Genomic DNA, 24,113 nt, shown 5'->3' on the forward strand with positions numbered 1-24,113 from the left:
ATTACTGGTATCAAAAATTAGACACTAGTGTTTAAGTTCCCCTATCATTTATTCCTCCACTATGCCTTTCTTTTTTTTTAGATAGAAGAGAGAATTATTAAGAAATGGGGTGAATATGGGGCGCCTGGGTGGCTCAGTCAATTGAGTGTCCGATTTGGTTTCGGCTCAGGTCATGATCTTGTGGTTTGTGAGTTCAAGTTCCGTGCTGGACTCTGCACTGACAGCGTGGAGCCTACTTGGGATTCCTTCTCTCTCCCTCTCTCTCTCTGCCCCTCCCCTGCTCATACTCTTCCTCTCTCAAAATAAATAAACTTAAAAAATAAGATAAAATAAAATAAAATAAAATAAAATAAAAGGGCGCCAAACAAGTTGGGTCTATTTACCCCAGTCTGGAGAAATTTAAAATATGGGAAAGGCAAAGATTACAATGAGAAACCAGACCTGGAATCATCTAGGGCAACAGTCAGGCAGATTAATCAAGATAAAGATTGATAAAAGGGCTAAGGTCTCTTGACTCACCTCCCTGCTGGAGACCCAAACCTAATGCACAAGAATGGGGAAAATGGTCAGCAGGTGAAGAGAAGTTTCTGAGACTCTTTACTCAGGAGCTTCAGGCACTGTGGTACTAAAACCCGTTAGTGAAGTTTTAATACAGGCTACAATTAGAATATAAAAAAGTTTTAAGGTTGATGGCATTAAGGTAAAAGTTTGGGTAAAAATTACAATGTTTAAATAGGCTTTACCTGAATGTTTTATGGGAGTGGATATTATGTATGTCTGTGGAAAACCTCCCCCAAAAGAAAAACAGAAAGCACATAGATTACTCTTCAAGCAATATTAACTGGACATGCTAAATGGGAATAACTGCCTGAGCCTACACAGTGTACAAAAGCAGCAGGAGTCATGGTATGGACAAATTCTGTACCACAGCCCTATGTGTAGAGCATAATCTGGGGTTAAGGCAAAAATCTGTGAGCATCTCCTAATGATAAGTATTGGGATGTTGGACTAGAGAATTCCCATTTGAGAGGCAATTACTAGCTTGCTACTGGAATATTAATTTAAACTGTTCCTATGAATGAAAGACATAAAATAATCTTAAAACCTGAAATACTCATGCTGTCTCGAGTAATGTTGGAAAAACACTCTAATGGAGAAGGCAATGTTAAGATGGATTCCAAAATAAAATGGAAACTGTTTATGTAGGACCTAATTACAAGGAGAATGCAAGGTAGAGATACAGCCAGGAGCCTCTTTTCCCATAGGACTGACTGTGGAATGTGTAAGGGGTTGCCAGATCCCATCGTCACTTGTAGAATCCTACAACCTACTTGTGCTGTGTTTTTTTTTTAAGTGTTTATTTTTTTGAGACAGAGATGGAGCATGAGCGGGGGAGGGGCACAGAGAGAGGGAGACACAGAATTCGAAGCAGGCTCCAGGCTCTGAGCTGTCAGCACAGCGCCAGATGCGGGGCTCGAACTCACAAACTGCGAGATCATGACCTGAACTGAAGTCGGATGCTCAACCGACTGGGCCACCCAGGTGCCCCAACAGCCTACCTATACCGTAAATGAACCTAAGATGTGTCTTCCCTTCAAAAGGTGGAAGAATTTGGGTATAAATAAAATGAAGGAGGAACAGTAGCTGAGGGTAAAGGAAAGAATAAATGAGTCTGTAGTAAGGGAAATCCAATATACATGAACACCTCAAAAGAGGCTTAGAGAAAGAGGTAACATTGTCTCTTAGCTCAAAAATATCAGATACCTTGAAAGGGTGAAGCCAAATATTGCTCAGACCACTACTGCTTTGGGAACCATCGACAAGTTTGAATAGAAGTCTGCAAACCTGAGTGACCTCAGCCTGGAAGACACTTTCATACAATAAGGATGATGGACTGAACTCATTGTTAATGACTGGATGGGACTAGTAATGTGCCAGCATGTTTTAACTATACGGGATACAGCATGTTTTGCTATATGGGATCCATGGTCAAATACCAGGGGGCAGCCTGTGGTATAATAAAACATTAGTTGGTCTGTGTCCATGGTTGATGATGATGATGATGATGACGACAACGATGACGGCGATGGAGGAGGAAGAGGAGGAGGAGGAGAGGGGCAAAAGGGGAAGGAGAAACAAAAACACTAAACAAAACATTAAAAACACTGAATTGGTATCTTACATCTTCCCAACAAGACCAAACAGTTTACAGACAAGTTCTCTCAGTCATGGAACAAATAATTACAACCTTAAATAAACACTTCCTTAAGTAAAATCTTCCAGAAAAAAAGAGAACACTTTCCAACTCAATGTATAATAGAATAGCCTGAATACCAAAAACCAGACAAGACAGTACAAGAAATTAACATTATAAATCATATCATTAAAAAACATAGATGTAAAAATTCTAATAAAAATATTAGTCAACTAAATCAAGCTCTATATTAAAAAAGCAATAGTATATCATGACCAAGTAAGGTTTAACTCAGGAATACAGGGGTGGATTTTCCCCCTTATTAAGTGATCAAAAGGATAAAAACATGATTATCTTTCTTGATGCAGAAAGAGCAGTCAATAAAATACAAGATGAATTCATGATTTTTAAAAACTTGAACTAGAAATAAAAGGGAACTTCTTTAACCTGGCACAAGGTAGTTACCAAAAACACTACAGCAAATGGTACACTTAATAGCAAAACATTAAAATCATTCTTCTTAAAATCAGGAAAAAGACAAGGATGTCTGCTACTATTAATTCTATTCTATATTATACTTGAGAGCCTAGTGTAGAAAGATAAGAAAAATAAGTAAAAATGAGAAATACTGGAATAGAAGAAACAAAACTGTCATTATTTGCTATTATCTACTGTTGTTAAGACTTTACTACTGGAAGACATTAAACAAGACCCTTAGAAATGGAGAGAGATTACATTTTTATGGAAAGGGAAACTTAAATTGTAAGTATATCACTGTCTCAGATTGGATTCAATGCACTTTCAATAAAAATAGGGAGTGAGAATTACCTATAACACAGCATTATCTATGTTAGAAAGCTCTAATGATGGTGCGACTTCACAAGATTAATGATTTTGAAAGCTCTTATTGAGCTAAGTGCTAAAATGATGTCACTATTTTGTATTATAATGTACATACACACACATGAAAAAAATGTATATTGAATAAATTAGTCTATTTCTTGGGGAAAAAATAAGGTAGTGAGGGAACTGTCCTACCAGATACCAAGACGTACTTTAAAGCTATAGCAATTTTTTTTTTTTCTTTTAGGTAGGCTTCATGCCCAGCATGGAGCTCAACGTGGGGCTTAAACTCATGACACTGAGATCAAGAGCTGAGCTGAGATCAAGAGTAGGATGCTTAACTGACTAAGCCACCCAGGCACCCCGCTGCAGTAATTTAATTTAGTACAGGGACAGAAAGATTGGCAGAATAAACTAAAATACACCAGATAAACCCTCACATACAGGAACTTATACATGATAGAAGTGGCACTCCTACTCACAGGAAAAAACAATGGTCTATTCAAGAAACAGAACTGGGATAACTAGTTATAAATATTTCTAAAATATTAAGTTTGATCTCTTCCTTAAAACAAACACAAATTAATTTCTTACAGAGTAAGGTCTTTATTTTTTTTTATTTAAAAAAAAAATTTTTTTTTTCAACGTTTTTTATTTATTTTTGGGACAGAGAGAGACAGAGCATGAACGGGGGAGGTGCAGAGAGAGAGGGAGACACAGAATCGGAAACAGGCTCCAGGCTCTGAGCCATCAGCCCAGAGCCCGACGCGGGGCTCGAACTCACAGACCGCGAGATCGTGACCTGGCTGAAGTCAGACGCTTAACCGACTGTGCCACCCAGGCGCCCCAGAGTAAGGTCTTTAATGCTAAATACAACTTCAAAATATTTAGAAAAAAATATAGTCTGTTTTATGATCTCAGACTAAAGCATTTCTTAAATAGAAAAGAAAGGTAAGTTATAAATTAAAATGTTGGTAAATTTGAATTTATGAATATTATGAGTATCTTAATTCATCAAAGACCCCTAAAAGAAAATTAAGAGCCACATGTTGAATGGAGGTATGTGCTACACATATAATATACAAAGGATTAATTTCTTGAATATACAACAAAACATCAGCAAGAAAAAGTCCTGTTTTTTAAAAAAAATTTTAGTGTTTGTTTTTGAGACAGAGAGAGACACAGAATGAGAGCGGGGGAAGGGCAGAGAGAGAGGGAGAAACAGAATCTGAAGCACACTCCAGGCTCTGAGCTGTCAGCACTGATGCAGGGCTCAAACTCAGACTGAGAGATCATGACCTGAACCGAAGTTGGACGCTTAACCAACTATGCCACCCAGGTGTCCCAGTCCTTTTATTTTTTTTTAAAGTTTGTTTATTTTGAGAGAGAGCAAGCATGCACAAACAGGGGAGGGGTAGAGAGAGAGAATGTCTGCACTGTCAGTACAGAGCCTGATGAGGGTCTAGGACTCACAAACCCTGAGATCATAACCTGACCTGAAATCAAGAGTTGGAAGCTTAACTGAGCCACCCAGGTGCCACAAGAAAAAGTCTTAATATTAAGATTCTATTGATCACAAAATAAAGCTAATATAAAGACATTGTCCAAAGTTAGTCAAATTCTACTGTTTTTAGGGGCACCTAGTTGGCTCAGTCAGTGGAGAGTCTGACTTCAGCTCAGGTCATGATCTCAGAGTTCTTGAGTTTGAGCCTTGAGTCAGGCTCTGTGCTGACAGCACAGAGCTTGGAGCCTGCTTCAGGTTCTGTGTGTCCCTCTTTCTCTCTCAAAAATAAACAAACATAAAAAAATAAAATAAAACAACTCTACTGCTTTTAGGATATAAGTCATGGAATCCTACTGTCTGCCATCAAAATTCCAAGTTTACTTTTATGATTTAAAAACTCTATAACCCATAAGCTATGATGTTCAGTTGAGCATGAGTAGCAATTTGTGATTAGAAGGCTCCCATCTTTTTCAAGAAAACTTTTAAGTGGCTTTTACTTTCTGACAAGGTTAATTCATGCACAACTTACAAGAGAGAGGGGAAGAAAAGGAGGGGAGAGAGGCACTGTGAAGGCATACAAGCTGGCATGTCAGTCTAGTGTGAGCTGTGAGTAACTGCTTATTTCCATTGTAAGGAGTCAAAGAAGGTAAGCAAGGCCTCAAAATGTTCCTGAGACTTTAATTATTGGTATCAAAAATTAGACACTAGTGTTTAAGTTCCCCTATCGTTTATTCCTCCACTATGCCTTTCTTTTTTTTTAGATAGAAGAGAGAGTATGTGCATATATTTGCTCAAGCTGGAGAGAGAAGGAGGGAGGAAGGCGGGAGGGGGAGAAAGGGGAAGAGGGAGGGAGGGGGAGAGACAGAGAGAGAGAGAGAGAGAGAGAGAGAGAGAGAGAGAGAGAGAATGAATGAACGAATGAATATCTTAAGCAGGTTCCACGTTCAGTGTGGAGCCTGAAGAAGGGCTCAATCCCACAATCTTCGGACCTTAGAATCATGACCTGAGCCTAAATCAAGAGTCACTCAACCAACTGAGCCACCCAGGTACCCCTCTTCCACTAGTCCTTTGTGAAGAAGATTATACTCCAATCTTCCCACTGTCCTGTTTCAGGTATTTTCAGGGTACAGAAAAAAGTGATATTCTCTGATTTGGGGTCCTAGAAAAGAGCCTCCATCTCCTGGGTACATTCTCTACTTAAAATTTCTAGCTAGTTACCACCACAAAGGGAGTGTGATACATACACTCTCTAAATAGCAGATTGAATCTGTTTAAATGGGCTATGGACCAGAATTTCAAATGAGTCTAGAAGGACAGTTTCATCACTAAAATCCATCTACTCTGATTCACTTTGGGTTTTCTTGGTAATTGTTTAGCACTTGCAATGTTTTTAAATTTTATGGCATAGCTTTATCAGTGAATAAGAAATGAAGTATTAGATGTTATTAAAAGCCTCTCAACACAGGAAAAATGAAGGAGGGCACCAGAGTACAAATCAACATAATGACTCTTTTATTTCATTCATTTAAATGAAATCTCTTTCTCTAATGGGAGAGACACTGTCAATGTTAAAATGTGTATTTACACAGAGCTTTCATTCTATGCTGTACAGTTATTTAGCATGATACCTTAATAATAGATTGGCAGAGTGAGTTAATAATTTAAAAATAAATATTGAGGCAGATAAGGAAAGGTTAAGTGCAGGCCCAATACAGTTAACATGGTGGTTTAAGTATTTGGAGAAAGACAGATCTAAGCCCCATTCTTAGTTCTACCACATTACCTAATAGCTATGTGATCTTAGGAAGAATACTTAGCTTCCCTGAGCCTCAACTTCCCTTTGATAAAACATAGATAAGAACAGTAACTCACTGTTGAAGAGAGAAAAAAATAAGCTAAAACATACAAGGCATTTTTATAGCATAATTCCTAACACAATGATTTCAATGAATGGTTATAAAATTACTGTGTAAGATTTTCCTTTTTCTGACACTTAAAATGTACACACACACGTACTCATTTAGAGACAGAGAGGGGCGCCTGGGTGGCGCAGTCGGTTAAGCGTCCGACTTCAGCCAGGTCACGATCTCGCGGTCTGTGAGTTCGAGCCCCGTGTCAGGCTCTGGGCTGATGGCTCGGAGCCTGGAGCCTGTTTCCGATTCTGTGTCTCCCTCTCTCTCTGCCCCTCCCCCGTTCATGCTCTGTCTCTCTCTGTCCCAAGAATAAAAATAAACGTTGAAAAACAAAACAAAAAAAAAAAAAATAGAGACAGAGAGAGTCCTACAATCTAGGGATTCATCTATTGTTCTCAGCATAAAACCAAATTACCAAAAAAACCCCAAAAAACAAAAAACCTCCAAAAAACCTCACAAAAAACAAAAAGCACTTCATTTAATACAAAAACATGCTCATAGATACTCATGCTTCTTCATCTGAAACTGAACTAAAGTGGTAGATATTAATCAACTATAACTTTTTAACAGCTTCCATGAACCAGCTGGCATAAGCTAATCAAACAGCAGAAAGATGAGAGCTCAGGACAGACCACATGCCGTGAGACATAGAGTGCTTCTTAAAAGAGGAAGTGTGGTAATGAAAGGGTTTTTTCCTAAAAAAAAAAAGGCCCTAACATTCAGGATAAGAGAACATTTATTAGGTTCTCAACACTGAAACAAATACCCTATTTAATTTAACAAAGCTATACTTTAAATGCAATAATATGCTGACTCACACAACTGAAAATATGCATAATTTATAGAGGATTGTGTAGGACTAATAAAACTAATAATAATTACAATAATATCAGCTATCATTTAGTGCCAATTATGCCCCAACTATTGTGTACAGATTTTATTTAACCTTCATAATAAATCAGTGAGAGACAAGGAAAAAACCCCGTTATCTCCATAAAGATGAATTAACTGACACTCGGGAAGATTACATAACTTGTCCATGGTTACAGTTGGTACGTGACAGAGAATAGAGTTGAACCTGTGATCGCTATGATTTCAAAAACCAGTATTCTGTCTGGCCCAAACTACTTCCCTAGGCAGAACTAAAACTGAATTAAATGACCTTGAAGATCCCTCGCCAATCTAAGATCTAAGTTCTTTTTTTGCATAGGGTAATACACCTGAGAGAATCAAGCTCCAAGCCCCTGCCTCTTCCAACAACTCTCTAACCCTAACCCTGCTCAGGGTAAAAAGCAAGAGAGGAAGAAAGAGAAAGGGAGGGAGAATTACTTAATGTTTCACATTTTAGATACAAACAACCCTAATGATGAACCCTAAGAAAGTAAGAGCAAGAGGAAAGGAGAGTTTAGATTGGTCATGAGAGAACTTCCTGACAACAAAAACTGAGACATCAGAACACATTATCAAAGAACATTATGTAGGATAAACTGAAGAAAATACAACCTCGTGAAGGGCTGTCAACACACAAATAGTGTCAACATACACACAAGATGGGGAAGTACAAATATAGCCTACTTGGCTCAGGCTCACTTATAATTTAAAATAGAAAAGAAAAAAAGGAAAGTGGTAAAATAAGCTTGACGGCGGCAGTCAGGAGACTGCACTACAATCCTGCTAGCTTAAATACAAGTTAGCAAAAAGCTAACCCAAGTATTTGTGCCACATTTTTCAAAGGACCCATCAATGCACAGCAACCATTTTATATTTTCCTTCAATTCACATATCCATTAAGACAAAGCATCTCTATTTCTTCTGCAAAATCATGTTTAGGTTGGAACCAGTATTCTAGGCTCAACATCATAAATGCACTCATAAAAATAAAACTCAAATTTTGTTAGTTCCTAAGTATGTGCTGGGAGAACTCTGAATAAAAAACATCACAAAGGTCACTTCCTTCTGGAATTAAAAGCAAAACAAAACACGGGGCACTGGGATGGCTCAATTGGTTGAGTGTCCGACTCCGGCTCAGGTCATGATCTTGCAGTCTGTGAGTTCAAGCCCCACGTCGGGCTCTGTGCTAACAGCTCAGAGCCTGGACCCTGCTTCAGATTCCGTGTCTCCCTCTCTTTCTGCTCCTCCCCACTCTCACTCTGTCTCTCTCAAAAATAAACATTAAAAAAATTTTTTTAGATACTAAAAAAAAAAGCAAAATGAAACAAAAAAACTCCACATAACTCTGGTGAAACTCTTAGACCCAAGAGAGTCACATCCAGTGACATCTCCCACAGGGAAAGATCCAAAGTTGACTGCCTTAGGAAGCTGTAGTCAACAATTTCATTTATCCCTTTCCAACGTCAACTGAGTTTTTATGTGAACCTTTACCAACCTGCAGAAAATAAGATGTCTACATGTTCCTGGTACTAACATCATTCTCTCACTTTCATTATGAAAAGAAATGTTTCTTTTATGATGATGATGATGCATTATCTGGAAGAAAGGGCCTATTTCCATTAAAAAATAATACACTTAAGTCAGCCAGATTAATGCTTTTCTATTCTTTCCTGTTTTTCTCCACGGTCCACTGACACCTCAAAGAGAAGTAACATCTTAGCCTCTGGTCCCACCTATACCTGCTTCTTTCACACAAAACAGAAGACTTCTGACCATTAAGTGTGTGGTTCTAGTAATATACCCAATGGAAATGCAGTAGTTGGGAAGAGCGTAAGTATTTTGGGGGGGAGAGACTTAAAATCCAGGGAAGACCTACCTTGTGAGTAGAGAAGAATCTGCATCTCTAAAAGGACACAGGTAAACACCTGCACCAGGTTCTCTAATCCCAGAAGCTCGAAGGCCTCTCGAAGAGGGTAATCGGAGAGGGGGAGTTCATTGGGCCCAGGTCTCTGGCAGATGACAGGTTCATAAACACCATAAAATTTCAGTGATCTCCCCGGAGGTGGAAGGGGTACTTCATAAAGAATGTTATGGATGTAGCTCTCAAGCGGCAAGGGTGGCGGCTGCTGTGAGGTAACTGCCTTGTAAAGCTGGATGAGGAATTTTTTGCAGGCCTGCATGAAAGGCAGTGGTGTGATCAAACATATACTTTTTGAAACATACAGGGTGTCTCTGCTGATGTCATAGGAGTTGTAGCGCTGGAGTTTCAAAAGGGAAGTTGTATCTCCTTCGTCAGTACTGCTTGCCAGCGAATCCATGCTGCAGGAGGATGAGGCATACACGCTGCTATAATGCTCTGCGTTGTGCATCTGGTAGAGCGTCTGCATTGCTGTGCAGATCTGCTTACTGGTAACTTCTTCATAAAAAGTGAGAACAAAACCATAGGTACGAGAACCATCTTCCCGGGTAATTATAAATGAGTGGAACTGAGGGTCTTTATTGTCAGTTTGAGTTCTGAAAGACAGCCCTTTAGGCATGCACAACTGTGGAGGAAGGGGAAAAAGCATCAGAATGCAGTACACAAAGAACTTCAAACCAGAAAAAATGTTCGTTGTTTTTAACATAACAGGACTCAAAAGGACACAGGTTTTATCCGGATTTAATATTATTAGCAGCAGTCTTAAATTAGAAATACATTGTAAGTTCCTCATTCACACATAGATAAAATTATTTTTAAAAGAAATATATACACAAGGAAAAACATCTTTGCTGTGTATTACATGCAGGATGTTTCACTAAGAATGAGAAGATCTTTGACTTACTCCCAGTAAACCTCTTACCCAATCTTATCCAAGCCTGTGACCTTCAGCACAGCATGTGACTCTTCCGAGCCTCACTTTCTTTATCTACAACATTTGCTAACCAATTCCTTGAAGACAAAATATTCAAAGGTATTCAAAGACAATATTCAGAGGTATTCAAAATATTCAAAGACAAAATATTTAAATTCAAATATTTAAAAATATTTAAGTACTATGCTCCATTGTGGGAGCCACAACACACTAAGGGAGCTCTGCCCACTCATCCTGCCAATGCAGGCTAGTTCAGATTTTGTGTTTGGGTGGTCTTGCCGAGTGCTTTCTGCTGTCTCCCTGAGACCTCCAGCTGCAACGTTCTCTCCTAAAGTCTCCATCTGTGCCTCCCCATCTCTGCTTCCAGCTATTTTGGGGTCTGGGTTTTAGTTCCTTTCTGATTTACCTTTTGGTTTCTCATTCTCATTGCACTGGGACAGATTCCGTGAGGGGAGCCTGGTAGTTCTGCCAACCTGTCAGAGCCTTCACCCTCTTCCTGCTCAGCCTTGTGCACTCAGCACCTACTTTTGTGCATAGGCGGCATTTGCTGACATTGGTCCCTGAGACTAGTAACACAAAAAAGACCTGGGGACCCAGTCTGTGCCAAGTTAGAACACGCTGCCAGGCTCTATACCACAATTCAAGGACAAGGCATTTAACAATAAAAATTTGGAATAAACAGTTTCATGATGAAGTAAACACACACACACACAAAAATACTTAAGTATTATTTTTGGAGTAATGATGGTAATGTTTCAGACGAATAGAGAAGTAGGTGAAATCTCATTTGATAAATTAAAAAAAAAGTTAAACAGAAGAATAAAAATAATAGTATCATTTTCACTACTGTGAACAACAGGATACTTGATCTTAGAAACTTTAAAAATAGAATGATTTTTTGATTTACTGAAGCAGAAGGTAGGAAAAAAGACATTTTAGATTTGTTCCAGTAGATATTACGCTTTCGGTTGGTAACTATTCAGGACTGAGCCAAACCTGGGAACAAAATTACCTGAAGAATTAAAGATGCCATATTTAAGATTCTTAAAATGCAATTCGAATTGATTCGTTAAAACATTTTAAATAAAAGAAATAAAACCTTATGGAAAATTTGAAGTATACTAAGCAAAAAAACTTGTAATTTAACTACCCTAATTTAATGATCATTATTAATTTTTACGTATTCCTTTCTATTTTTGTATTGCAATATGCTTTCTGCATAGAAATAATTTTACCAGTTATTACATTTTTCTTTTTCAGATTTAACAACTGATCTGGCATAAAATTTAGAAGTTCTCCCCACATTACTAAGAAAATGCAATTCACCTTAAAAGTTACATGTCCTTCATTCAAGCTGTCAACAAACACTTATGAAGTGCCTTTATGAGCCAGGCCCTGTGATAGTGATACACTGGTGAGAAAGACATGCTCCTGCTCCAACACAGCTTCCAGTCCAATAAGGACAACACACGACTTAAAAATCATAAACTGTAAAGTACGACAAGTACTATGATAGGGTAAATACAGACTGCCACGAAAACAACATCACAGGAGGACGTTACGAGGAGATTAGAAAAGGAGCTACCAGATAAAAATAAAGGAGGTCCAGGGGAAAGGGTGGCTCAGTCGGTTAAGTGTTCAACTTCAGCTCAGGTCACGATCTCATACTTGGTGGGTTCAAGCCTCACATCGGGCTCTGCACTGACAGGGTTCTGTTCTGAAAGCTCAGAGCCTAGAGACTGCTTCAGATTCTTTGTCTCCATCTCTCTCTGCCCCTCTCCCATTCCTCTCTCTCAAAAAATCAATAAACATAAAAGAAAAACTTAAAAAAAAAATAAAAGAGGCCCAAGTGGAAACCTGAGGATGAGTATATGTGTTAGTGAGATGAATAGAAGGCAGAAAGGACATGCGTACAAGAAACCCAGAAGATAGAACACGAGGGTTTGAGGAACTGACACATGTTTTTTTGTGGGTGGGGAACAGAATGCAAGATTGGGGGAAGTGAGAGAGAACACAAGAGAAATAATTAGAGGTTAGATCGTGAAGGGGGTTGGTGAGTCATATTAGAAGTCTGAAGAGGAGGGGCGCCTGGGTGGCTCAGTCGGCTGAGCGTCAGACTCTTGATTTTGGCTCAGGTCATGCTCTCACTCTTTGTTGAGATGGAGCCCCGTGTTGGGCTCTGCGCTGGCAGCGTGGAGCCTGCCTGGGATATTCCTCCCCCCTCTCTCCCCACTCCCCCCCTTTTTCCCTCTTTCTCTCTCTCTCTCTCTCCCTCCAGTGTGTACAAGTACGTTGCACATGCACTCTCTCCCTCAAAATAAATAAACATTAAAAAAAAAAGTCTGAAGTGGACCATGGAAAGCCTCTGAAGGGTTTTTTAGGAGGAGGGGGACAGAATTAGATGTGTCTCTTAGCATGTCAATCTTCCTACACTGGAGGCCCGTGGTTTTCAAAGAGGATCCAAGGAGGCAGCAGGAATGCCTCAGGGCCTTACAGTCACTGACTTCTCTCCTCCTCTTCCACTCCATTGGTTCTACCTTCAAAAATATATTCAGAAACAAATTACTTCTTTCTACCTTTATTCTTATCACTCTCAAGCCATCTTCTTCTCTTGCCTAGATGACTATTTAATATTCTGCTCAACAGTATCCCCGCTTTTGCCCTTGTCCCCCATAATTTATTCCCCATAGAGCAGCCAAAGTGATCCTTAAAAAGTAGAAGTTAGATCTTGTCACTCTTCTCAGAACCTCCAGTGGCCTCTTATCTCACTAAAAGCTGAAATCTTTACAATAGAAGTCCCCTATAAGGCCCTACATGAACCTGGCACGGGCAACTTCTCTGCCTTCATTTTCCACTACTCTTTAGCTCACCTACTCTGCTCCAGCAACACTGGCCACATTGTCTTCTGTGGAAAACACCTAGCAGGAGTAGGTACTTGCCAAAATTGGCTGTTCCTTCCGGCTGGAGCTATCTTCTCCTAAGTTTCCACCTGGTTCATTCCCTGTGGCAGACTGTATTTTCTACAAATGACTCCAACAATATTTCTAGTTCTACAAGCTGTTCCAGAAACTTGCCACTCTCCCATTAAGAGCATGGGTGGCTGAAAATGCCTACACCAGGGACCAGAAAACTTGCTCTGTAAAAAAACGCCAAATAATATTTTAGGCTCTGTAGGCCTTATAGTCTTTTTCACAACTATGCAGCATTATCATTGTGGTGTAAAAGCAGCCACTGACAATACATGAAGGAATGAGCATTATTTTGTTCCAATAAAACTAACTTTATAAATAGGTAGCCACTTAGATTTGGCCCAAGGGCCACAGTTTGCCCACTCTGGCCTGTTCAAATAAAATGTAATGGAGGTGACAAGTGACAAACAAAGTGGCTTTTCAGGCTAGACTTAAAAAGGCAATACAACTTCCATCCCCCTCTCTCTCTCTGGTCACACACACTAGGAAGCTCTGAGCCAACATATAAGAAATCTGACTAACCTGAAGCTGCCATGCTAGCGACCACAAGGAGAGATCACATAGAGAAAGAGGAGCCCCAGCTATATTCCTAGCACAGGAAACATACCTGTGAGTGAGTGAACCTTCAGATGATTCCAGTCTTCAGCCTTCAAACCACTCTGACACCCAGTAGAGCAGTGGGGTTACCCAAATTGCAGATTTGTAAGCAAAGTAATGATTTTGTTGTTTTAAATCAAGAGTCAACAAATTACAGTTCTTAGGTCAACCCAATCTGCCATCTGTTTTTATAAATAAAATATTTGGAACACAATAGTGCCCATCCATTGTCGGTGTCTGCTTTTGCATTTTAACAGCAGGGATGAGTAACTGACAGAAACTGTATGGCCTATAATGCCTCAACCATTTACTAACTGGCCCTTTAGGAAAAAAATTGCCAACCCATGTTTCTGGCCACTTCAGTAGTATTGGGATGGTCTGTTATACAGCAATAGATAATAGAAACCCTCTCTTACTTTCTTTGAGTCTCCACATAAACACTACCTTAAATTAGAAGCTTCCTTTACCATTCCGTAAGAAATAACTGTTTTCATCCTATAAGTGCTATTAAAATGTCACTTTTCCTCTAAAACATCTTTAGTGAATGGGGAAGCAATTAAAGTCTTATACCGCTCTATACATATGTACATTGTACACTGACACACGTTACTAGTTTCCCTATTTTGTTTGGCTCTCTAGACTGCAATGACTCAAGGACTGGTACTGTATTTCAAGAACCGTAAACATGCAAGAGTACCACACATAGAACAATATACTATTTGGGGCCATAAATGGTGATTGATAGTAAAGATAGAAAGCAAACACCATGAAGCTTAGCATTATTGGTCAGTGAGAAAGTCTTCTGTATCACTGAATATGGGACCTAGAAATAACTAGAGTAGCTTTACCTAATTATTTTTATAGATGTTGAAAATAATTAACTTACTATGTATATTTGGGTAGAAGAAGATAAAGAGTCAGGTAAAACACACAAACACCCAACTCTGCTAGAGGAAAAATTTGTTTATTCCTAATCTTGGGAATAGTTGTGTATGGAAAGGTCATGTCAGGACCTTTTCATAATTATGTCTTCACATTCAAACTGCTTCCATTGTACAAGATGAGACCCTCTGTTGATATTGTGAATAAAAACTCATCTGACACATTTATTATAGTCAATAAAGATTACAGAAAGGATGATGTGAACCCTTCTTGCTCCAGGCTTTGCTCAAATTTCTTTAGCATGGTGCACGACATACATGTATTTGTTAAATGAATAAAGGAACGAACAAATGGACAAGAAAACAAAAACAATAGCTAGCGGTACAGGACCAGATTTAGTTCCTCTCTTGATTAAGTGTAGAGTTCTCTTTTTACATGTAGTAGGCAATACAGAAACACAGTGACCTCCAAAGTCAAAATAAAGATTTAATTTAATTGATAGGCTTTCCTGACATCATAAACCATAAAATTATAGCTCAAACTGTTTTGGAACAGCTACCAAATATTCCCTTAAGGTTTTGTAGCTTTCTTGAGCATGCATTCAAACATTTACAGGAAAAGCTTGCCAAAAGTTGTGCTCAAAGTAAAGAATGATTTTCTCTGCTACAGATAACAGATGTAAGAATTCTTAAATTCTCTTCTAAAATCAAAAAAAGTAAGAATTGTATTTCTAATCTGGGAACCATGACTTGGAAAATGCTATTGCTTTTTCATTTTTAAAAGTGAGAATTCTTGTATGAATTGTCAGGTTTACTCTTCAGAAAACCTGAGATATAAATCAAGATTTGCTCACTATGGCATTCAACAATCTCTTGTTATCCCTACTATTGCCATATACTAACATTATTGCTTCTCCACCTCACTCTCCCACAATAGAACAACTAAATATTCAGGGTTGTCATTGTTTACCAGATTGTACTGGTAATCAGATTACTTTAGCCAAAGTGGGCTCACAATGCTGGGTAACTCTCCTAGTTGATGTCACTACATGTCCTTATCTCTCTGCACTATTTCAGGCAGGCTAGAATTTTAACAATTCCTTTTTTCATTTTCTATAGTTCTATCACTTCCATGCCCTCTCTTATTACACAAATAAAAGATAAATTATTCAGAGTTGGTCCATTTGCCTTTCCTTTCTTCCTACCTTTGTTCCCTCTCTCCCTCCTTTTCCCTTTAATAAACATTTATTTTATGTCATATATTACATTATATCTTGGTAATTCAAAAGACAAATATGAAAATAGTATTTCCAGGAAGTTTACAGTCTGGGAAGAAAGACACACACACAAACCAATGGTTACAAAATAATATGCTCAGTGCTGCTATGGAGTATGTTCAAGAAGTTATAGAAACAGAGAAGAGAGAGTACCTAACTACTCCTAGTTAAGATGACTTTGCAGTGGAGGTAACACCTGAACAGACAAAGACAGGGAAGGGAAGTATTGTGAGGAAGCCAACATTCCTTCATTTATTCAATGATTTCAGCCTCTACTATGTGTAAAACTAGGGACAGAGCAATGAATAAGAAACAGTGTGCCTGTCTTCGTGGGGCTTACATGATAGCAGGACCCACACAGCTGACAACTGGCTACATAATCAATTATTTAATTGCAACTGTGACAGATGCTACAAAAAGCTCCAAGGTGCTAAGAGAACCTGAAGGGAACTAACTGAAAGGTAGACAGAAGGGTGGTCAGGGAAGGCTTCTCTGAAAAAGGTGTGTTTAAAATGGAATCTGAAGGTTCAGTAAGAATTCACTAGAGGAAGGCGAAGTGAAGAGCCTTCCAGAGAGAAGAGGCAGCAAAAGCAGACGCTTTAGCGTGAAGAATGGAAAGGACAGGAGCAGCAGTCCATGTAAGAGTGCTTGGTGATTTGGACTAAGGTGGGTGTGTAGAAACAGAGAGAAGTAGGTAGGTAACTGATCGCACATGGGAGAGGGCAAGAAAGTGAGAACTTTCGAGGACAATCCAGATTTTTGGCTTAGGCAACTAGGTGGATGTACTAGGTGAATGGTTCACCGACCAAGGCTCATGGGAAGATCATGAATTCAGTTTTGGATATGTTGAGTTTGAGAAGCCAGTGAAATATTCTAGCTGCAAAGTTAAGGAAACAAGTGGGCTCCTCAGTAATGGCTGGATTAGAGCCCCATCCCTATAGTTTTCATTGTGAGACATAAACTTAAAACCTGGATGAAAATTAAGGCCTACTTTCATTCTAATGTCAAATCTATTAATGTAACTGTTATCCACTTCAAATTCAAGTACTTTCTGAACCTATAAAAAGTATACACAGCTCTTTTTCCTTTGAATGTTGCAAGATGGGCACCTGAATAGGTTTTTTTCAGTCAACCCTTTACTTTTTTTTACTCTTTGCTTAACATTCCACCCTATCCTTCTTTGTCATCAAAGTAAACAGTAAATTGTAAACTTAGAGCTCTACAGATTATAAAGAGCTTTACAACAGTTATGACTTTTAGTTACTTAAAATATCATATATCAGATGTTTCACTTAGTACTTCATAACTCGCTTTAAAATGCATTGACCATATTTTCTTCCTAATATTCCCTAGGATCACTACATTCTTGAGGATAAGATCTACTGACCAGAATATTATATAAATAGCCATGGATGCCAATTTGCAGATTACCTCAAAGAGATCTTTAATGGGGGAGAGGGAGGCAGGGGAACTTCAGCTCCATTTGCATTGCTTTACTTCATTTAAAAGAAGTACAGGAGCGCCTGGGTGGCTCAGTTACTTAAGTGTCCAACTCTTGGTTTCGGCTCAGGTCGTGATCTCACAGTTCCTGAGTTTGAGTCCCACATTGGGCTCTGTGCTGATAGTGCAAAGTCTGCTTGGGATTCTCTCCCTCTCTTTCTGTCCCTCCCTCCCTCACTCTGTCTCTCAAAAATAAATAAACTTAAAAAAGAGAGAAAAGTACAGATCTGAAGCAAATTTGTCAATGTGGACATATGTGTTAGTTCTGGGGATATGACTGTTGTATTGTTCTGTTTAATGATACACCACCCGTCCTTTTTTTTTTTTTTGTGAAAATCTCTGAATCAGGTACTAAAAGAGACATAAAAGCAATTAATTTAGAAACAATTTCACCTGTTATTTATTTTCTATTATATTTGCATGGCACTCATACACATGGAATTTTTTTTTTTTTTATTTAACAAAGTTCATTGCTTTGGAATATTTAATTTCTGTGTGAAATTAATGATCCTTCCTCAATCCATCACTGTTGCTTGTTAAAGAAATGACTGATATTGCAGAAGGTGATGACTCACTAGAGTGGGATTTTGCTAAAGGCAAGAAGAAAGTTTTATATCCCTAGGTAGGAATAAATTATAGCTTCATACAATTGCACTTACTAATAAATCAGGAAATTAAGGGCAGTAAATCTATGACCCAAATGCAGACTAGTTTAATGGAATGCTTTTCAGAGATTTTCAAGGAATGCTAGCAAATCCTTTTAGATTTGTAGCAAAACCCAAAATGTTGTGTGGTGCTTAACCATCAAAATACAAGCCTATGTGTTTATTCTTCGTAAGAAACTTTGGTTGCTTACATAAAAAATCTCAGAGGCAAGGGTAAAGAAAATATCAAAGACAGATTAAGGAAGCTGATCACTCTCTTAGAGATGAATGTTTTACAAACTGAGGCTAAAGCTATCATGGATATCTCACTATTAATGCATTCAAATGATTAACAGAAGAAAATATACCAAGTGTGGCATTTTGTTCCAAACAACTACGGATTCATATTGTAATAAGCACCTAGTTTTGGACACCATTCTAATTTATCACAGATTATACTTTGAAATACCTAAGAAGTCAAGTGTTGTGATCTATTTACATTCTTATCTAGGTTTCTATTACTTCATTTACGCACTCTTTTCTTTAATACTTTCCTATTAATTTGCTGGCAGAGCAGCTGATAAGTTATTTTTTGTCTCTGTTATTTGTTGACTGTTTTAGTCAGAGGCTTGCCTGTGCTCCTCCAGTGTCATAAATATAACAAAGAGTTGTGTTCTACTTAATATCTGTTGTGCTGTCTTTACCAAAGATGAGGCTAGGCCCCACAGTATTAATTTCCAGAAAAATGGTATCTCTGGTTATTTTGCTATTGGCTAACAGTTTAGAGAAACAACTACACTGTGTTCTATGAAGAATCAATGTCAAAATGCCAGTGCCTCAGGCATTTATACTTAGAAAAAGTACCATGCTACTCCCTCCTTGCAGCAAACTCAGACTGGAATGAAGTTACTGTGATACAGAAATACTACAAAAGGTCCAATGTGACCCATGCCATTTTGGCGTAGGTCAAAACTAAGTCACATCATTTTTCTTTGGGGGAGGCAGTAAGATGGGAAAAAAGTAAGCTAGAGAGTAAAAATGATCTGGATTTAGCCCTCTGAGACCCCCTGCAAAACTTTGGCTAAATCATCTCTGTAAAATATGATTAAGAACCCTCACTGGACGCATGTAAGCATGTATGTGAAAGTAACATACATGAGCTATCTAGCAGGTATCTACTATATATTAATTTCCTTCCCTTATAGTACCATATCAGAGTGGGATCTTTTGACTCTATCTTTAAAATACTCAAAAAGAACTACACCTATCAGTGTCTCAGTCCACTGTTAATTATTTCTGTGCCTATTAGGCCTGATCTCTGATTTGCTCACTTTGGGACACCCTGATTTTTATAATCACAGAGTTCTATTCATGGAAGCCCAAAATATTACCCAGGTTTCCAATCAGGGCCCTTCCTAAATGATCTGAAAACTATGACTCTAAGAATCTTTAAAGGGACTTGTAACTACCACTGGTAACTCATTGCATTAATTCAAATTCCTTAAAAAAATTCCTACTAATGCCTAAATGATGAAGTTACTTTCCCTCTTTACTTTGTGATTATGTTAAATTACAGGCCCATCATACAACAGTCCTTGAAATATCAAAAGTGTAATCATGTTCCTTCTATCAGGCTCCTCTCCAGGCAAACCAAGAAATATTATTGTTTATCAGAGCATCTATGTATTAATTAATACAAATCCACAAACAGCTTAATAGTAGGAAAATAAAACAGGCTTTGAGGGACATGTGCACCCCAATGTGTACAGCAGCATTATGTACAATAGCTAAATTATGGGAACAGTCCAAGTGTTCATCGACTGATGGATAAAGAAGAGGGTGGTATGTAAATACAATGGAATATTACTCATAAAAAAGAATGAGATCTTGCCATTTGCAACAACATGGATAGAGCTACAGAGTATTATGCTAAGTGAAATAAATCAGTCAAAGACAAATACCATATGATTTCTATTCATATGTGGAATTTACGAAACAAATGAGCAAAGGGGGAGAGAGGGAGAGAGAAAGACAGAGACAGAGACAGAGAGACAAACCAAGAAACAGACTCTTCACTACAGAGAACAAACTAATGGTTACCAGAAGGGAGGTGGCTGGGGGGATGGGTAAAATAGGTGATGGGGATAAAGGAGTTCACTTGTGATGAGCACCAGGTGATATATGGCAGTGTTGAATCACTATATTGTACACCTGAAACTAATATTATACTGTATGTTACCTAACTGGAATTTACATAAAAACTTAAAAAAAAAAAGAAAATGAGCTTTGAGGGTGTTGTACACTCTTATTTGCTGTAGGGACTCTATGCAAGTTACTTAACTTTTTTGAGTTTCATTTTCCACGTCTATAAAATGAGGAAAATATTATCTGTCTTATATAGAATTGTTTATTTAAAACATTAAATGAAATAATGTTGACATTCAAAATACAGTCACTATTGTCATCTTAATAAAATAATATAAAGCTAAAGGTAAAAAAAACAAACTACATACCATGTTCACTGCATCTTGATCGAAAGGATTCCATTCTATATTCTCAGGATAGTGGGCCAGAACTTTGGATTTGAATGTTCTTCTCAAAGGACTCTGGTCAAAATTTTCACCTACAACAAATAATTAATAATTAGTTATATCTAGAATTTTTTCAGAAGCATGCCAAAATTTTATTTTTACTTTGCAGATATATTAACAGATGATGTTGAAATCTGATTCAAGTTCTACCTCTAACAGTCTGAGCGGTAAAATTCTCAATGGATGACTGAAAAGGAACTGTTAATAAAAAGATCTGCATTTAAAACTTCAGAATCTGGGGCGCCTGGGTGGCTCAGTCGGTTGAGCATCCAACTTGAGCTCACATAATTATCTCACCAACCGTGAGTTTGAGGCCCATGTCAGGCTCTGTGCTGACAGCTCAGAGCCTGGAGCCTGCTTCGGATTCTGTGTCTCCCTCTCTCTCTGCCCCTTCCCTGCTTGTGCTGTCTCTCTCTCTCTCTCTCTCTCTTAAAAATAAAATAAAAACATAAAATAATTTTTTTTTAAACTTCAGAATCTGAATTTCAATATCCTGGCTAGACAACGGTACTAAAAATCAAGATCTACTACAAATAAACTTTGCTGTAACCTAATTATTGTTCTTATTTCAGTATGTGGTGATAAAAAAAAAGTCTATTTAGGAACATTAATTTACTAAAGAAACATCCTGAATTAAGCTAATCATACTTCTTCTGATCCTGAAATTTTATACACGAATAGACACAATGCTGCAGTGCTCAAAGGAGGCAATTTTGCTTCAGCTTCCACAGAAATCCCCAACAAATGTGACTGCATCCAGGCTTTTATAAGTAACAGAATTAACAGAATTAGAAACATCATCACTGAGTTGTCTAGTTCAGTAGACAGAACATATTAAACACACTAATCTCTGAAAAGAAACAAGCTATTCTAAGCCAAATTCATCACCTGTCAAAATTCTGGAAAGATAAAGGCAGGCTATACTTTGATTATTACATATGTATATATAAAAAACAAAACTCAATAATGAGTTGTCAAGCTCAGTTCTTTCTCTCCTTGACCAAATTATTTCCCATAAGACCTGTTTCCCCCAAATGCCTTAGTTCCATAAAATAAATTAATGTGGATGGCTCTTAAATTCTCAATGTCAAAAAGTTGAGACTGGAGAATTAGAAGACCTTAGAGTATCATTCTGTCTTCTGTGTTTTTTCTAAAGTTCTAATTAAATGCAAAACATGAAGTACCAGTATTTGTACAAGTAAAAATAACAAGTAATTTATAAATCATAATGGGGCATCTAGGTAGACTCAGTTTCCATTGTGGGTAAAAATTATGAAAAGATGGATAGTAAAACACCTTTTAGTGCAAAACTTAACACATCACAGAAGGAGGGAAAAGTCACACTCTCAAATCTTGTTGGAAACTGATATAAAATACACAGCTTTTCTGAATAAAGGAACATAGTTTAAATAGATTTGGTGCAGCAACTAGCCTACTGTTTCCAATTTGAGCCCTTGGCTAATGATCATTTTCCTCTGTATTCCTCTTATTTAGGCAAACACTTCATCTCTCTTTCGACTCCATATTTCCGCCTTCTAAATGATAGAATAGAGAACTTTCACTTCTAGAAGGAAAACTGTCAAAAGTGTCCCTAGGGACAGTTTATGAGTTTTTGCAACATACTTCTGGAATATGTAAGGATCAACAAAGTCAATCGAAAAATGTGGAACTGTCCATGAGTCAGTATGCCTGAAGAGTCAGGGTTCAGAATGCCCAATTTCAGGAAGGGTATATGATATCTTTAAACTGATTCTAGATTCTCATGAAAATACTAAAAAATTTTAGATATTTCACTTCTACATTTATTAAAAAAAAAAAAAAGACTACTTTTCACTTCAAGTCACAGAAAACACAAAACAAAAATTCCCTCTTGATTCTAAAGTCTATGCTGCTGACTTTGCTTACTGACACAGGAACAGGATATCCTCAGATAATACACATCAACCAAGAAAGCCTCTCTCCTATACCCACTAAAACATACCAGAAATGCGTATTTTTATCATAAGTATAAATAAAATATGAAACACTGTGGAGGCAAAAGAAACAGCACATAATGCAAGATGCAATTCCTTGCAACACTTACCTTTTAATGAATTCCTGCCTAAGTTGGTTAAAATAGTAACATTATCTTCATTCATATATCAAGTTATTAATGGGACAGAAAATAAATCAGAAAAAGTCATGACAGTGCTATTTTCAATATGATTGTTCTCTTAACTAAGGAACACCACCTCTTGAAGCACAATGAATCACCCAGAAGAGAGATAAAGAAGGAAAACCCTTTTTCAGAGAAAAAAATTTCACAAAAACAGAAGATGAAAAAACTCACGAAACAGAAACATAAATCTAATCAAAGCAAAACAGAACCACCACCATTGCCACCACCACCGTCACTTATTAGACTGCCAAAAAGGGGAGCAATAGGAAAGATCACTGCTGTATATACAGCTGTCTTGGCAAATATTACTTTGAAGTAAATTAAGGGAAGGACCAACTATGTAGAAATTCTGATAACATATTAAGGGTTTAGAAATGAGTATATGTAGCTATTACTACTCCTACCAGCCAAAGAAGAGAATCTCGAAGATGCCTTTTGTAGATGAGAGGTAGGGGAACAACCTATTCTTCTCATTTTGAATCCATGTTATATGAACCCCTAACTTGGAATTTACTGCTAGAACTTGGCAGGAGAAATAAATCTGTCTATGAATTTGGGTTCCCAGGCAACTGAAATTATATATAAGCATCCTTAACTTAAAATCCACCTTTTAAACATTGTCCTGAAATGAACAAGGATTTTAAATTTGTGCAGATATTAATATGCCCACTACAAATACATATAAACTTAATTCCAAGTCATATTGCCAAGTATCCTGCTACTAAATTTAAGCTGCAATTAAGCCTTTTCTCCCAAGAAAACAAGACATATCTGCCAAGAGAGCTTAAAGACTAGTGAATAATTTTTTCAAGGCTTGAAGCAAATGAGGTCTTTCCAAAAATTAAGATGCAGACAAGAGAACAGAAATACAAAATAATACCTATGTTTTTGCCCAAGCAAAACCAAATAAAAAAACAATTATGATGGGCTTGAGGTGACTTAAAATAATTTCTAACATCTCAACTTTTATTTTTACTTTTATTTTTATTTTTACCTGAAGTCGTATTTGCAGCATCTTGGCTCTTGCCATGACGATCTGCTTCTAGCCATTGGTACAAAACTACATAATGTAACAGAAACAAAAAACTTTATAAACAAAGAAACACAAACACAAAAACAAAATGACTTTGAAGAATGGAAAATGAGAACAAAAAATTAAACAAAAGCAATTAAACATGAGACTTTAACATCAATGGAATGTAGCTTAACACCAACAGCATGTGGTTTATAAGCTATTAGTAATAAGAAAGCAAAGAGAACAGGTAATTGTATCGACATAATAAGTGAAATACTATTTAA

At 37.6% G+C, this 24,113-nt stretch overlaps 1 protein-coding gene across 9 annotated transcripts in view; it reads right to left on the reverse strand.

Moving 5' to 3' along the window:
• Positions 1-24,113, reverse strand: part of DENND5B (DENN domain containing 5B) — a 191,404-nt gene that overhangs the window by 94,270 nt on the left and 73,021 nt on the right. For 7 of the 9 annotated variants that reach the window (XM_003988538.6, XM_019834779.3, XM_019834780.3 and 4 more), the window contains exons 2-4: positions 23,809-23,874; positions 20,579-20,688; positions 9,222-9,888 (exon numbers count right to left, since the gene is read on the reverse strand). In XM_003988538.6, the coding sequence (XP_003988587.1) occupies positions 9,222-9,888; positions 20,579-20,688; positions 23,809-23,874 (843 nt within the window). The remainder of the gene's footprint in view (positions 1-9,221; positions 9,889-20,578; positions 20,689-23,808; positions 23,875-24,113) is intronic. The other 2 variants (XM_003988539.6, XM_019834778.3) reach the window with 1 other exon arrangement.

The sequence above is a fragment of the Felis catus genome, chromosome B4 (assembly GCF_018350175.1).
Source record: "Felis catus isolate Fca126 chromosome B4, F.catus_Fca126_mat1.0, whole genome shotgun sequence".
In the NCBI taxonomy this organism is placed as follows: domain Eukaryota; kingdom Metazoa; phylum Chordata; class Mammalia; order Carnivora; family Felidae; genus Felis; species Felis catus.